The sequence below is a fragment of the Plecotus auritus genome (assembly GCF_963455305.1).
Source record: "Plecotus auritus genome assembly, chromosome: 5".
Classification (NCBI taxonomy): Eukaryota; Metazoa; Chordata; class Mammalia; order Chiroptera; family Vespertilionidae; genus Plecotus; species Plecotus auritus.
In genome coordinates, this window is record NC_137776.1 from 116,200,780 (window position 1) to 116,218,001 (window position 17,222).

Genomic DNA, 17,222 nt, shown 5'->3' on the forward strand with positions numbered 1-17,222 from the left:
TGCTCTGACTTTCAGAATTACACCCTTATTGGATTGCAGAGTGATGTATTATCTGCCTCACCAGTATTTTTAGTTTAATAAATTGAGGAAAAGGAAGCAGTCTCTTTTCCATTGTTGGTTTTGTGCTGCAAAGTCAACAAGAGGTTGTCAAGTTTGTAAATAATTACTTTGTGGAGCTTTTTTGTAGGAGAAAACTTTTCCACGAGAAATTGAGTGTAAGCATAGATTCCGAACCACAAACCCAGGTAGCATGCAGAGGTAAGTCTCTCAATAAATATTTAAATTAGTAATATATTAAGTACTCAACAGAAGTACTCAATAAATATTTGAATCAATAATGTAGGGTGAACTTTAAGAGTATGTGCAACATAGGGTAGTTGTCAAGCTCCACTGTAATTGTACAGGAAATTGTACAGATTGAGAAAATAATAAAGCTTATTATTATTATTATTATTATTTGCCCTAAGTATTATCAAATGCTTACATATTACAGATCATTGGCATTCATGGATTTGACATTCAGAACATCAGCTGCATGGGATTGGTAGGAAATGAGAAGATAGACAACTAACCAGAACCAAGGCCTTCGCTCTGCCTGGGACTGGGATTCGGCAGTGGTAGCTGAACAAACTTCTGGATTAGCGAGCACGGGGCGTGTGGGAGCCAGGGATGCCTTTGGGTGGAAATGGCTGAACCACATCAGAGGGCAAATGATCCAGCCTTAGCTCCTACCTCCAAAAAGATGCCAAACCTCGGCGCAGCCCATAAATGAGGCTAGTCATTCAGATTGAAACTGTAACTTAAGGTTATTCTCTTACCTAATTTCAATGTGGAATTTGCCTGATTTAAAAAAAAAAAAAAAGCCTGTCAGGAAAGACAGGAAAGAGCATCTTACCACGATGTTCACACGCTCCCAAGAGATTGATGATGTTCGGGTGGTGTCCAAGTTTACAAAGAACCTCCAGTTCTCCCGCGAAGTCCCTGTGGTCATCTTTGGAGGCATATTCTGGGAAGAAGGTCAAGAGTTATGATCCCTGTCCATCATTCCTCTTCAGAAACAACTGACCCCTCCTCCTCCCTGGGGCCCTCAAGTGCACTTGAGTTTTTGTGCAGGTCTGGCTTGTGGAAAAGCAGTTAAAATCATAAGCAAAGAGAGTTGTGTGCGTTATTGGTGACTCGGCCACCAATAGGTCTGGAAAACTGTGGAGAAATCAGAGATGGCGCAAAGGAAGAGTATTGTCACTGCTGACACTTGGGGCTGGTACTGGTATTGTAGGCGCTGTCCTGTGCATAGTAGGATGTTTCGCAGCATGTCTGCCTCTACTCACTAGATACCAGTATCCCAACCAAAAATGTACCCAGGCATTGCCAACTGCCCCCCAGGGGGAAATCAGCCCTGGTTGAGACCCACTGCACTAACATGTTATTGGTTGTTATATGCTGTCAGATGCCCAGGGAAATGCCTCAGTGGGGATGGAGCTGCCTCCACTTCTGGACTCCAGCTCTTCCAGCTCCAGCTCCACTCTGAGGCAGACGTGTTGAGGAATAGGGCCACGTTTCATTGAAACGTCACCAAGAACGCACACAACTCTCTTTGCTCATGATTTTAACTGCGTTTCCACAAGTCAGACCTGCGCAAAAACTCAAACCCCACTGACTTTTTGATAGAAGCTGCTTGGTAGTCAGGAAGCCGACTTCCATTAGTCTCTTGTCGCCCTGTCCCTCCATTGGCACCTGGAGCAGAGCGGGGATCACCAGGCACCAGCAGGCTGGGCGGAAAACCCACTGATCGATGCCCAAACAGATCAGCCTCGAGTGGGTGACAGTGTGCTGTCGCTGTGTTTAGAAAAAGAACAGGGTGCTAGTGTCTGTGGGCATGAAAATGATGGCCCTGTTTCGATTGGTCTAAGGATGCCTGTAAGACTAACGAGCAGGCGATGCCTGTCCACACCACAGCAGCCCATGGGTCAATGCCTTGGGAGAATTTCAGATGGGACGTTCTTTATAGTGAGGGTGTCCCCCATTTGGATGTGTCACACCGCCCCCCCCCCCCCCGGCAGAAATTGCATGTCCTGGGGCTGTTAAGCTATTTCACCTCTTCACATGGGCATGACGTAGACAGTTAGGCTCAGGTCAGATCCCAACAAAAACTGATTTTACAAGGTCCTATACCCTCTCTTCCTCACTATCCTTACTGCTCCCCAAACTCCCTGTGACTAAGGTAGAAAAAAAAAAGGGATTCCTGGCTGCTAAGCAGGGGTGTGTGTGTGCATGCATATGTGCACTGAAACATTACTTTCTGTAAGCATAGTTAATATTTTGCTTATTTGTTTTTGTTTTCTTAAAATATATTTATATTTTTATTGATTTTTAGAGAGGAAGGAAGAGGGAGAGAGAGATAGAAACATCAATGATGAGAGAATCATTGATCAGCTGCCTCCTGCAAGCCCCTCACTGGAGATCAAGCCCACAACCTGGGCATGTACCCTTGACCAGAATCGAACCTGGGACCTTTCAGTTCACAGGCCGACAGTCTATCCACTGAGCCAAACTGGCTGGGGCTGTTTGTTTTCTAACAATGCAGAAAGCGGTGTGATTGGATAAGATTTAGAGTTAATTCTCATCCGAGACTCAGTGCTGCCTCAGTTTCTAAGGAAACCCAGCGGTGACCTTAGAGAGCCTTATTACAGAGCAACCAAGTGTGACAGTTCCATTCTCGCTCTCACACGCCACTGCCCCAGACAATGCTGAGAGCTGTTGTTTCCCACAGGAGAGAGGGCAGCCAGTGTGGCCAGGGCATCGGTGACTCTGCCTTCTCGGAAGCCGTTCATTACCCAATCTTTAAAACAGGAAGCACCGAGCAGGCTTGAGATGAACCCGACTGAAAGATGTAGTTCTTGTCATCTGAGATGAGTGGTTTTCAAGCTCACGTGTGCAGAAAGATCCCTGAGGAAGCTTAAGGACACGGTTTCTCCTGCACCCCCCAAGAGAGGCAAATATAGCAGAACCAGGGCTGGGAGGAGCCCAAGTCAATGCATTTCTTACTATGTCTCCAGGAATTTTGATGCAGACAACCCGTGAAACAGTGGCTTGCAAAGTGTGGCCTCCAAACCCTCAGCATCAGTGTCACTTGGGAACTGATTGGAATTGCAGACTCTCTGGCCTTGCATGAGACTGAATCAGAAACCGTGGGGTGGGGCCCAGGGGGCTGCCTTTAAACCAGTCTCCCAGGGGATTCTGATGCGCTGAATTCTGAGAACCACTGCACTAGAGAAGCAGTAATGCTCCCAGGGGTTAGCAGTGTGTGGCAGAGAATCCGTGTTCTCATGTCCCAAGGAACCAAGACAGTGTGTTTAAATAGCTCATCTTCATGTTTACATCCTGACCTATCACGGGCTGACCTCAAAGGAAACCTCACCTTCAGTTGCACGGAACAGCTGCCTCTGACATCGTGCCAATGTTTTGCTTAAAGAATGCAAGACCACAGAGGAAAGCTTCGACAGGAAGTTCAGCTTTCTCCCCACCCTGCTGAAATGCTGACTCGATCTGGCCACGCACTGACCTTTCATCCGCTTGATGGCAGCGTCCATCCGTAACCCGTCCTTCTTGATCCGCGCCTTGAGAACCTGGCCAAAATTCCCCTCCCCAATCACATCTTGAAACTTGATGTCATTCCAGTCGAGCACTGGATAAATGGTGGGGTCTGGGTTGTTCTTGGCCTTCCTGTTCAGGGCCAGGGTTCCTGAGTTGAACTGCACAGCTGGCTCTTCCCTCTGGAAAGATATTGTTTTCATGGTGTCATGTCAGTTTTTTTAAAAATAATTCTAAGGTTGTATCCACACAAGGTGACAAATCTGATTCTAGAATGGAGGTGGAAATGGGTGTTATCTAACAAACCCATTCTGGTGAGCTGGCTGTCCACAGAGCTGCCTGGGCACAACTCCAGGCCTCGGTGGGGAAGCATGCCACAGTTGATTAACAATGTCTGTACAGAGCAAGGGAAGCAGAGTAACAGTATGTCTGCCATGGCATGGCATGTCCCCCAGTTATTTACACTTGAGTCTGTACACTCATTACACTTTGCTGTGGAATGAGCAAGTATTCAGTCCTGACTTGAAAAACAACTCAAAGATTCTCTCTGTGGAAGTCATAGGACATGCCTCAGGGAGAGCCTTCCTAGCATCACCTTGGTCTGTTCTGAGTCCTCCCTCCCTCCCTCCCTTACTCTCCCTTCCTCCCTGCCTCCCTCCCATTTGTCTTAAAGCTTAGAATAAATATCCCAGGCCCACTATGGAGCAGACTAGCCGCAGGGTGACTGAGGCTTAGAACAAAGCCCAACACAGGGCTCCTTTTCTCTGAGTGTAAACGCTGCTCACTGCATCATGACGTGCTCCAGCTCCGCTGACCCCTTGCTGGTCCTGCCTCCCCAGTGACAGCCTGAGTCGAGCGACTCCGAGTTAGGTCACACAGCTTCCCTGTACCCCACTGAGCGGAATCTCGGGGACATGTGCACATCAAGATACACCTCACTGGGAACATGCCATTGCACTCAATGGTTCATGTACAGAATCGACAAAGTTGGGTGCAAATTAATTTTACAGGGCCTCAAACCACAATCTAGACTCGCAGGGGTGGGCAAACTCTTTGACTCGAGGGCCACAATGTGTTCTTAAACTGGACCGGAGGGCCGGAACAAAAGCATGGATGGAGTGTTTGTGTGAACTAATATAAATTCAAAGTAAAGGAGCGGAGGGGAGAGCAAGAGAACTGGATAGAACAGCCGGATCCGGCCCGCGGGCCGTAGTTTGCCCACGGCTGGTCTAGAGTGATGTTCAGGCCGTGGCATCCCAAGGGACTCCAATGCATGCCTGCTGGTGAAGCGCGACTTTGTAGACCTTCGCTGCTACTGGTCAAAACTCCTAGATGAGAGAGAAGCCGTGCCAAGGGCCACGCACTATGACTGCAGACCGAAAGGTACGCAGGAGTAGGAGAGGCACACGTGTACATCATCCTTACATATACAAGGTGCAGTGGGATTGAGGAAGATACCTGATGTAGGAAATGGAAACTGGAAATGGAAAAATGTGGGGAAAACCTGTCGGATGCAGCACACCATTACCTGGCACACCGAGGTCTGCCCACCCTCATGTCCTTCCTTACCAAAGTGTCCAGTTCTTTATATTGCAAGTTACTCTCTCCGGTGGCTTTTCACTCGGATGATCATACAGCTCATTTTGGCAGGGTGACAGTCCTGTGTTAGGCCTGGTATCCTGCTTAAGTATTAAGAGCAACCTCCTTTGCTCTCAAAATTGTTCCGTTTTGGACAGGAAACCCCATGGTTATGCTATTATCTCCCATTTAATCATGGAAGCCAAAGAGAAGGCAAAACTCACCAAAGGGACATGTTTACAAGAAAACGGCCTGGTGCACATCTGTGAAGTGAAGGGTCTGTATGTGTGTGGATCTGCACTTGTGAGCTGGTGGGAAGGGGACATACCACGTTTTGGAAGGCTTGGGCCATCCTCCTCTGCACGTTCGCCCTCTTCAGCTGCAGCATGATGAGAAAGGCCAAGAGCACGGTCAGGCAGGTCATGCCCGCTGAGCCCAGGATGGCGATGAGCAGCATCTTCCCGCCACCGAGCTCTGCTGGTGCTGTGTGGGGAACACAGGACAAGCAGCGGGGTTAGTTCCGACAGAGCGCAGCCCAGGCCACCTGGGGGAGAAGTCGCGGTGAATGAGACTCTGAGCCACTGCATTGCCATGTGACCTAGGGCTACTCATTTATTTTCTGAAACTCAATGGAGATGAGTCTGGTTCATGGTGTTGTCTTAAGATCCTTAAAAAAAAAGTGTGCCCTGACCGGTTTGGCTCAGTGGATAGAGTGTCGGCCTGCAGACTGAAGGGTCCCAGGTTTGATTCCGGTCAAGGGCATGTACCTTGGTTGCAGGCACATCCCCAGTGGGGAGTGTGCAGGAGGCAGCTGATCGATGTTTCTAACTCTCTATCCCTCTCCCTTCCTCTCTGTAGAAAAATCAATGAAATATATATATATATATATATATATATATATATATATATATATATATATATATTTAAAAAGTGCAAAAGTGTTTTTTAAATGGCAATGTACTCATCATTAGTCATTGTCATTTGTTCAAGTTTTACTTGTGAGTAGAGGCCTCAGCTGATGCGCATGATCCAACAGCAGTGAGAATGGCTGACTAGATGCGTGACTTTGGAAAGAGACTAACCCCCCGCACATTCTCCCCACTTGGAAAAGCTTCATGATGCTACGAGCTTAGAGTCTGTAATAAGATACCTTGTTGTGGGTTTTTTTGTCTTAAAGAGTGGATGGAGAGAACCTGAGGATACCAATGGGAGAAGAAAAGAAAGGAGGAAAGCCGAAACCGGTTTGGCTCAGTGGATAGAGCATCAGCCTGCGGACTGAAAGGTCCCAGGTTCGATTCGGTCAAGGGCATGTACCTTGGTTGCGGGCACATCCCCAGTGGGAGGTGTGCAGGAGGCAGCTGATTGATGCTTCTCTCTCATCGATGTTTCTAGCTCTCTATCCCTCTCTCTTCTTCTCTGTGAAATATCAATAAAATATATTAAAAAAAAAAAAAAGAAAGGAGGAAGGAACAGGGAGGGAGGGAGGAGAAAAACTATTAAATTTATGGCTCGAGTCAGAATTAACTATAAAAGACTAAGGTCTAATCCTGCCACTTCTGTCCCTTATTTAAATTCAAATAAAATTAAATTCCATGTATTTTTATGAAAAACAGCATGTAGCGCATGCCCCATCTTCTTACAAGATTCTTTTGCGATCATATATCTTTCCTTCTATCTCTGTGCATGTGTGTAAAGAAATATCCGGAATGGAGTGGTGAGGGGTGTTTTGTTACGCCTTGTTTAATTTTTCTGTTTGTATTTTATGTGTAACTTGTATACATTTTACTAAAACACAAGCAACTATAAAAATTATGCATTTGTTAAGGATGTGACCGGAAAACTGTAGTTTTCTATAGTTGACAGATTCATCATTCCTCTGACATTTCAAAAATGTTCCAAAGAATCAGCATTGAAAACATAGCCTGTTTGATCTTATTTTTTAAGCCCTAAGTAACCCTGAAGAGAAGAAAGGGCTTAGTATTATAAGATTTTTTTGTAAAAATGAACTCGATTCCAAATGCTAAATTTTCAGAAATCACCCTTCTATCTCAGTCCCTTTGCGCGTGTCACTAATACAGGGGACTAGGAAGTGCGACTTCCGATAAACTGCAAAGGGAAGGCGGTCCACACGCTGTGCCGCCGCTCTCCGTCCAGCCCCCACCTTTGTTCACTTAATTACATTCACAGGTTTTATCCGTCACAAGCCCTGGGCTGAGTGTGCCTGGCACTCTGAGGAATCTCTCGATCTCAAAGAGCTCACTCTCCCTGGGCGAGGGGTTAGTGGCAGATGTGTAGGCATAATAACCTGGATCCAAAAAGTAGAAGAAAACTCAGAATAGCATAGTGTCATCCAGGCTAAAAGAGGAGTTCATTCTGAGAAAGAATGGAGTGTGGTTCTTGGAGCCTCCCGCAGAATCACCACACAGTTCTGCCTTCACTAAGCAGGTTCCACAGTCTTCTTTCTCCACAGAATCAAGGTCATATTCCTCAAAGCTTCAGTCGCTGGATGGGGAATGCTGTTAGGCTAGTTCAGTCTAAGGTTTAATAAGAGGCAATGGAGCAGCAGGGGACATTTTCACTTTAAGGACCTCTCTAGAAATGGGGAAGCTTATTAGGACAAATGAATTATGTCCCACAATACAAATATGGGCTAACTATCTTAAGACAATGGAGCTTTCTGATCCTTTCCAGAAATAATTCTAGATCCTATCCGCACTACCAACCTTGAGACTTGGAGAGAGTTGTCAGCTCATGCGAAGAGGTTGGGTTGCTTGACCCTATGTTGTTCTCTGCAAAAATGTCCACCTGGTAAGGTGTTTGGGGCTCTAGGCCCTTGAGCTGATAGCGGGTGATAGTGACATTCTTGATCTTCACATCAATGTGCTGATCTTCATTCTTGCCCCGAACCTTGTAACGGATGATAATAGAAGAAATAGAATAGCCATCCACGATTGTCCAAGAAATCATGGCTGAAGAGTCTGTGATGTTGGAAATCTTGATGTTTGCGGGTTGAGGAGGGAGAACTAGAAATTTAAGAAAATAATAATATTTCACTTAAGATCTACTACCATCTCTTAGATTACTATGTTTTGAGAGTTAATTAATGTCAGCTCATAAACTGAGAATGGTTAAGAGGTGTTTTCTCAGAAGGTAAGTCCAAACAATTGATAGTGGACACCATGCAGATTTGATGGAGTAACACAACATGGGAAAATAACAACACATATATCACATGTTTGTCATCCTTACACTAAATTAAGGCCTTGGAAGTTCTGTTACTGCAAAAACCTATACTATACTGCTCTTGATTCTGGGGAGGACAGAAAGATTACGAGAGCTGGCATTTATATGGGCTCTTCAACATAGTAACTTATTTTATCTTCATAACATTCTTACCATAAGTATTGAGGCCCAGAGAGGTTAAGTGACTTGGTGAAGGTCACACAGTTATTAAAGAGAAGAAATAAGATTGAACTCCTGGCAATCTGATGCCATAGTCTATAATCAGCCACTGTCCCTTAGGACCCCATCCTTGCCACAAATGCATTTAGGGAGCAGTAGCAAGTCAGTGTACACATAAGACAATGTGTTAAGCACTTTGTAAACAAACTGCTATCGAGATGTGGGGAAGAGACAGATAGTATTCCATTAGGGTCATAGGAAGGATGAGAGAGATACTCTGAGGCTTTCCAGATGTGAAGATGACATGCACAGAGTCCTTCCTGCAGGCCCACTCCAGCTCCTTTCAGACAAAGACAAGCACAGGCCAGAAGGGAACTCTGTGACTCTTCAAAGCCTGAAACACTTTGACTCAAGGAAAGAAGGACTCCAAGGTCTTGCCCTTGATGTTAACTGTGCCTTCTCTTTGTGAGGCTGTTTACAAGGTGCTTCCGTGCGCAGGCGCTCCCTCGACCCCAAAACCACTCAGGCAGGTAGGTAACCAGTGCTGAGATTTTAATTATCCCAATTTTAGCAGCAAGAAAACTGAGACTTCAAAATATTAAGGGACCTGTACTGGTCCTAGTACACAAGTAATAGACCCAGGCCATTTCACTCCATATAAAAGTTATGGTTTATAAGCAAACTAGAACCTTCAAGAAATGTCTTGATGTACATTCGTTCTATTTTGTATTCTCAGAGATTTTTTTCCTTTTAAATTTCCTCTCTCCCTGATGTTGATTCCCCATGTCATACTCTTATGTAACTGTGGCAACCTATGAGAATCAGGTAATAGATTTTGAGCCTTCCAAATCTGATTGTCATTTTCTATGTCTAACAGGTGGTAAATTATTCAAAATCACAATTAATCAGCAATATGTCTTAACTTCCTTTGCATCCGGTACCAAGCTTTTTGTAAATCTTTGCAAAAATATAAAATAACCTTCCTCCCACAAGGGATGACAGAGTAGTAGGAATATTAACATTTTCAGATTACTATGAACACATATTTAGTATTTGTATTAGTTGTGCCTCAGAAAAAAAATTCAAGTTCTTAAACCAGTGGTATGCTAAGCCTGTCACCAAAAGAAGCAGTACCTTGAAAACGCCTGTTGGAAGAATAATGACTGTAATTTTGGTGCCAATTAATTTGCATGTGTCAGTTTATCTACTTGATGCCTGAGAGAAGTCTTGGGCTCGCTTAGTGGACCTCTGATTCAGATTCAGTGAGTCTGAGCCCAGTAATCTACATTTTAGCAGATTTCCCGGTGCCTCTAAAGTAGATTCTGAAACACTTTAGGATAAATACCATATAATTTCACTTATAGGTGGAATCTAAAGAAAAAAATAAATGAAAAAATAGAAACAATCATAGATACAGAGAATAAACTGATGGTTGCCAGATGGGAGGGGGTTCGGGAGATTGGGTGAAAAAGGTTAAGGGATTGAGAAGTACAAATCAATAGTTACAAAATAGTTACGGGGATGTAAAATACAGCATAGGAAATACTAGTATAGTCAACATTTGGTAATAATTATCTATGGTGTCAAATGGGTAATAGACTTATTGGGAGGGATCACTCTGTAAATTATGTAAATGTCTAACCACTATGCATACACCTGAAACTAATATAATATTTAATGCCAACTCGAATTGAAAATAAAATACTTTAGGAAAGCTAACCAGATTATAAACAATTTAGAATTCTCCAATAACTGATCTTACTTTGAAGCAGTTGGTTGCCCATCCAAAGAGACAAATCAGTAGCATGGTTTAGCAAAGTAAATAAACAAAACATAGAAATGTTAATTAGAATCCTGAGCTGTAGAAGTCTGGTCCAGTTACTTTCCCTCCTCTGAGTGTCAGGTCCTTATCTGTTAAATGTGATGATAATTCCTATTCTATATATATATATATATATATATATATATATATATATATATATATAGAGAGAGAGAGAGAGAGAGAGAGAGAGAGAGATAATATGCAAATTAGGCCAGGACACCATAATAGTCACAACCAGCTCAGGAGGAGGGGCCTAGCGCAGCCCCAGAGCCTGAGAGAACAATGGACAGGACAGCCCGCTGGAGAGAACAACATGCAGGGGGGCTGGTCTCCAGCCCCAGCCTCAGCCCCACGGCTGCTGCACTGGGGCCGGAGCGGAGACACAAACCCACAGGGGGGCTGGGTTTGATTCTGACCAAGGGCATGTACCTAGATTGCAGGCTCCTCCCTAGCCGGGGCCCAGGTCAGGGCTCATGCAGGAGGCAACCAATCGAAGTGTGCCTCTCACATTGATGTTTCTCTCTGTCTTTCCCTCTCTCTAAAAATCAATGAGAAAATATCCTCATTTGAGGATAAAAAAGAAAGAAATGTCATATCCTATGAAAGAGACATCTTGAAAATGCCTAAAGAAAGTTGTCATTTTTTTTTGTGGTGAAGGGACTGGAGTCCGTGTTGATGAAAACACCTTGGTGGCTGCGGCGGCCAACAGTGGCAGCAGCAGCGGGGTGATGGGGGTGGCGCCTTCCCTTGATCAGCCGGTCACCTCCTGCAGAGGGAGGCCGGACTACAGACATCCCATCAGTAGGACATCCCCTGAGGGCTCCCGGACTGTGAGAGGGGGCAGGCTGGACTGAGGAACCCCCCTCCCCAGTGCACGAATTTCGTGCACCAGGCCTCTAGTTTCCTCAGAAAGTCACTGAAAGTGTTAATGATATACTCTACATATACAGGGACACATTACACACATTTATTATGTTTCCCATATGTATGGGGCCATATGCCACATCTAATTCATTTCACTCCTTTCATTTGGTCCAAATTGGATTGCTAGGGTAGGCACCAACATAAACTTTAAATTGGAAACATTAATTTGACTTCTGAACAACCTATATGCAACATCAGCCAATGACAACATAGCATATTAACAAATATATCAGGTAAGACTGAAACGTTCTCATCCATATGCTCCTTGCCCTAATTTCTTGACCCTGTAGGAATCGGCTCCTACCCTGCCAATGTCAGCATCAGCATAATCCCCACCCTCACCCCTATCAAATTCCACACAAGGCAAGTCCTCTTTCAGTGATTACTAGCTAGTTTTTATTTCATTCTATAAATATGATAATTACAATGTGGTTTGATAGTATATAATTCTAATGAGGGTAAAATTTATACAGAATAGTGAACGAACATCTAAGACAATGTTGAAAAAGGAAATAATGATTCACCCTACAGTTATCAAAACATTTAATAAATCCCTAGTAATTTAAACAGATGGAAATGGTACAGGAACAAACACACAGGTCAGCGGAAAAGAGAACAGAGTGCCCAGAAACAGAAGCAAAACCAATGTGAGAACTGGGTGTCAGATACAGAAAGCATCACAAGTCACTAGTGGGACTACTCAATATATGGCATTGGGACCACCAGCTTGCCATATGTGAATAAATACGATTGAAATGTAAAAGATTAAAATACTTACACTCTACCCCCAAATAACATCTCTATATCATAAAGACTTAAATATGAAAAAATAAAAACACTACAACTACTGGAAAAAATATAGAGACTATATTTACCTTGGGATAGGGAATAATTTCAAAACCAAAAAGTACAAACCACAAAGGCAAATATCGACTGGTCTGATCACATGTAAACTGTGTGTAGGATAAAAAACACCATGGACAAGGTGAAAATAAAGAGATTAGGAGAATATATTTGCAATGTATGTAACAAGATTAGTATCCAAATTATATAAACAACTTTAACAAATCAATAAAAGAAGACAACCGAGCCCATGGGCAAAGTTGTTGATATATCAACAAATATATCAAACAAGAGGAAATCTAAATGCCCCCAAAATGCCCAAGTTTAATATGAACTATAGTATTATGCAGAAGTTTAAAAAGCATAAGTCAGATCTAAGCAAAGTAACATGGACAGATAAAATAATGTTTATTCAAAAAAGCAAGATAAAGAATAATATGTAGACATATGTACATTATGGATATATAGAATGTATTAAAATTCTACAACATTGAGTGGAAAGTACATAACAAACTCAATCTTATTGTCTCTGGGGAGAGGAGAATAGAATTAGAGTAGGAATGGTGGTCAAAGGGGATTTGGTATATCTGTCTTGTGTTATTCCACAAATCAACAAAAAAGCTGAAAGTAAACATGACTAAATATTAGCAGTTGTTACTTGTGGGTGGTAGGGATGTGTTTGCTGTATTATTCTCTTCACTGCTCTGTAATTTTTAAATTTCACAGAATTTGTGGAAAATGATGGAGACTCCCTAAACACTGATAAGAGTTGAGCTGCCCACACCACTGATACAAGAGGAGAAACACTGAGCCAGGTGCCACACCTGTTACTGAGGAAGCAGGAGAGAGCCTTGGACTCTGGGGGTGGGCGAGGGACCACCCATCCTGACTGAAGTGGTTGCTAGTGTGGCCAAGAGATATCTGACCCTGTGCACAGACATCGTTCTAAAGCTCTGAATTAAAACAGAACTCTCTGCTTAATGATGAAAAAGCTTTCGATGCCACAAAGAAACCCGAGAAGTTGCAACTAATTTTAAGTGACCAATCTGAAATTAAGAAAAGCCTAATTTGCAGAATATTTTGAAAGAAAAGTCATATTCTTACTTTCAAATATATATATTGTAGCTCCAAGAATTGTCTGTTAAGAATATTTGTCAAGCAAAGTTATTTGGCTTTTATGATTAAGGAAGACCCATCTATAATTAATCACCATCTATGTATATATAGATACATAATTATCCTGAAAGCTGTACTATGGCAGATTAAATGAGCCTCAGAAAATGTTATTCATAGTATTAATTTATTTAATAAATCATTCTATTCCAAGGAAAGGTAAATTTCAGCACAGTCCTGCCTGAATTATTGCAAATCCATTTACATGGAGCTTTCCTATATGTTTCAGGATACTGATTAGCCTCCATTCACAACTAACTACCTTTTATGATTTCTAAGAAACATCAGGAAGTGAGGGTTGCTAAGTCCAAATGACAGTGGTCAAAAGTCATTCAGGCCCGGCCAGCAATGGTTAAGCATTGACCTATGAACAAGGAGGTCATGGTTCGATTCCCAGTCAGGGCATATGCCCGGCTTGTGGGCTCGATCCCTAGTGTGGGGTGTGCAGTAGGTGGCCAATCAATGATTCCCTCATCTCTCTCTTCCTCTCCCTTCCTCTCTGAAATCAATAAAAATACATATTTTTTAAAAAGTCATTCAGAACGACCAGGGCAGCAGGAGTCACTTACTGTCGCTAAGAGTCCAAGCGGTGAGGTCTTCACTCCATTCCCCCTGGGCCTTGGTATTGACTCTGGCTCGAACTATATACTGCTCCCTGGGGTGTAGATTGTTAAGTAACACAGATGTCAAGTTGCCTGGCACTTTAATATTCTGCTGATCATTATTCATCTGCACAGACCTCCTCTCAACTTCAACATAAAAGTCATCTTCTGAGCTTGGAAATATTGGTTGCCAGGTCAAATTTAGAGTGGTCTGACTTTTTGGTAGGAGACTGAGACCTCTTGGAGGAGGGAGACCTGGGGGAAACCACAAAGATCATTATTTTTATACAGGGTAAAGGTTACAAACAGCCTCAAAGGGCAGCTTTACAGAATAACCTTGGCTCCTAGAATAATATACTACAATTTCACAAGCTATCACATAAACACAAGCTAGCAGCCATGCAACACTATTTTCCTACCAAAATAGAAAACCTTAAAAAAATTCTAATAGTAGATTAGGTAATTATAATACAGGACTACAACCCATTTGGAGAACAATTTGGGAATTTTTTCAAGAGCCCTAGAAATTACACATACTTTGGCCCTATAATACGACTTCCAGGGATTTACCCCAAAGAAAATAATCCAGCCCTGGCCAGGTAGCTCAGTTGGTTGGAGCATCATCCCAATATACCCAATTGATGTTTCTCTCTCCTCTGTCTTCCTAAAATCAATAAATTAAAAAAAAGAAATAATCCAAAGGAAGATGAAACCTATGTGCATGAAGATGTTCATTATAACATTATTTATAATAGCAAAATATTAGAAGAAACCAAAATGCTCAAAACAGGAAAATGCTTTAAAAATTATGATATAACCACACAATGGATTAAAATAGATAATTGGGGAAAGTATGAAAACCCAATAAAAATATTTATAATACGTGAGAAAAAGTCTCATTGCAACTTTGAAAAGGTCATGTCTACAATTGGTGAACGATAGGAAGGAAACTGATAAACATGAAAACAGTGGATTTGCCAAGTTTATGGGTTTGTAGGTGAGTATTTCTCTTACCATTTTGAGCAACAGATTTTAAAGCAACTTTGGGATTACTTCCTCTTAACAAGGAGAATTTTAGACATAGCAGCTGTGGTGGGAGGGCCAGGCTAGCCCTGCTCTGATCACATGGGCGCCCAGCACGCTGCCCAGCCATAACTACCTACAAGAACCTGGGCCACCAGAGAGGCGAGAGAATGGAAACAATATGGGTTTTGAAATCAGAGAGACAAGAGCATGCCACTTTAGTCTTGTGACCTTGGGAAAACTGACAACCTCTCTAAGTTCACATGTAACCCAAAATGAAAATACCCACCTTCCAGACTCAAGAGGAATAAATGAGAAAATGGATGTGAAAATGCTTAGAATGTGCTAGATGCTACATCATCATAACCTCCTTCTCTCCCTTCCCCTGCCCCCCTCGTTCCTTCTTAAAATGTTTTATCATGTGTCAGTGGACAGAAGAGGAATCTGTGTTTTCAGTTAATAATACTAAATTGATTTTAAGTTTCAGATATAAATTATTTTCAAAACATAGAATAGAGATCCTCTAATTCATGTATTATTGTCCCAAAGGGACCAAAAACTGGTGCTTAGGGTGTGATAAATTTTTAGATATTACAATGGTTTATGAAGGGCCACGATACACTAGAAACAAATTCACTGTATTAAAATTCATGACAGGGCCCGGCTCCAAGGTGGCTCAGTGGTTGAGTGTCGACCTATGAACCAGGAGGTCACAGTTCAATTCCTAGTCAGGGCACATGCCCGGGTTGCAGGCTCCATCCCAGTAGAGAGTGTGCAGGAGGCAGCCGATCAATGATCCTCTTTCATCATTGATGTTTCTCTCTCTCTCTCACTCTCCCTCTCCCTTCCTCTCTGAAATCAATAAAGATATATTTTTTAAAAACATTTAAAAATTCATGGCAGGGGAGACACTGGGACAAAATAGCCATTTTTTCCTAAGAACAAAAATATCTAAAATCTCCTTAGGGGGCAATAATTTAAAAATTAAAAGTAAAAGGTTGAGAAACAGTGCTCTGTTGGTTAGAAGTGAGAGGGAAGGTCTATTTCCCTTCACTAGGAGAGTGGCTCTCACCATCAGCTCTGGCTGCTCTCAGACTAGAGAGGACCCACAAGCAGGGCCTGCAGCTTGCCTGACATCATGCTATCATTCTTACTGGTCCTTTCTCTACAAACTTTGCAAATTGAGAGAGGTGATGTCAATTCCTTTTGCTCATCTCGAAAGCTTAAGTTCCAAAATAAGCCACCCAGAGTGGCTAGACAGACTTATAATCACCAAGCAGACAGAAGCTTGATGTTTGGAGCATACTTGTAAACCTTCTAGGCCTATGCCTGGTACAGAGGAGTATCACATTAAATGGCCATTTCCCTTTTTCCTTTCCTTCAGGAACATGACTTACCCTTCACCCCTCCCTACCTGTCCTCTGTACCATGTGTTCCATCAATCCACCAACACAATTATAAATTTGCAGCTGCCAGATGAATTAAAAAACAAGCATCAGCAAAATTCAAATGATGGGAACAGAGCCTTCAAAGATCCCCTTCCCGCCTACCCTTGAAAACTACTTTGAAATATTGCTAGAGACCCCTGAATCCATCCTGGCTGGAACGTATTCTGAGTGCTGAGTTCTGCGGCATCAACCTGAGCATGTGCCAGGGAGCTCTTTGCTCATAGAGATCCCTTTGTCATCTAACTTAAAGAGTTTCTGCTGTTATCTTTCGGTGTTCACTACCTGATAGGTTCCCAGAAAACCACGTCTTACGTGTGCAGTGCTCCTACAAGCACCAGCGGAGCTTGTGATTCCTATTTGGCTCTTTCAAGATGCTGCTGGTCAAATGGAAATGAGGTGGGGTGTGTGGAGTGTGGCGGGGGGGGGGTGGGGGGGGGGTCTCTGTTAGGGCTGTACAGCCCTGCAAGAGAACTAGATGTTCCTCCTAGTTTCTCACTAAATCACTCTCTATCCTTCTGCCTTTAGCAAATGGACTGAAAGTAGAAATCTTTATCAAATGGGTTAAAGAAATTGTGCCTTGGGCTCCTAGGTAAAAACAACAATAATAGTTGGAGAAACAAAACCATTAGTTCTGAAAATCCAGTGTGGTTTTGCATCAGATACATCACCATGGGCAAGTTATTAACCACCGTGAGGCTCTACTTTTCACTCTGTAAAATGGGGAAGATGATCATTCTTACCCTGTAAGGTAATACGAATTACACATCTGTGAACTTGAAACCATATAGCGCTGACCAGGAGATAGTCACCGATGGT

General features: G+C 42.9%; 1 protein-coding gene across 1 annotated transcript in view; it reads right to left on the minus strand.

The window, feature by feature from the left end:
* Positions 1–17,222, minus strand: part of TEK (TEK receptor tyrosine kinase) — a 116,796-nt gene that overhangs the window by 12,775 nt on the left and 86,799 nt on the right. The window contains exons 11-15 of the mRNA XM_080668289.1: positions 13,903–14,190; positions 7,893–8,192; positions 5,498–5,652; positions 3,563–3,773; positions 896–1,006 (exon numbers count right to left, since the gene is read on the minus strand). Of these exons, the coding sequence (XP_080524415.1) occupies positions 896–1,006; positions 3,563–3,773; positions 5,498–5,652; positions 7,893–8,192; positions 13,903–14,190 (1,065 nt within the window). The remainder of the gene's footprint in view (positions 1–895; positions 1,007–3,562; positions 3,774–5,497; positions 5,653–7,892; positions 8,193–13,902; positions 14,191–17,222) is intronic.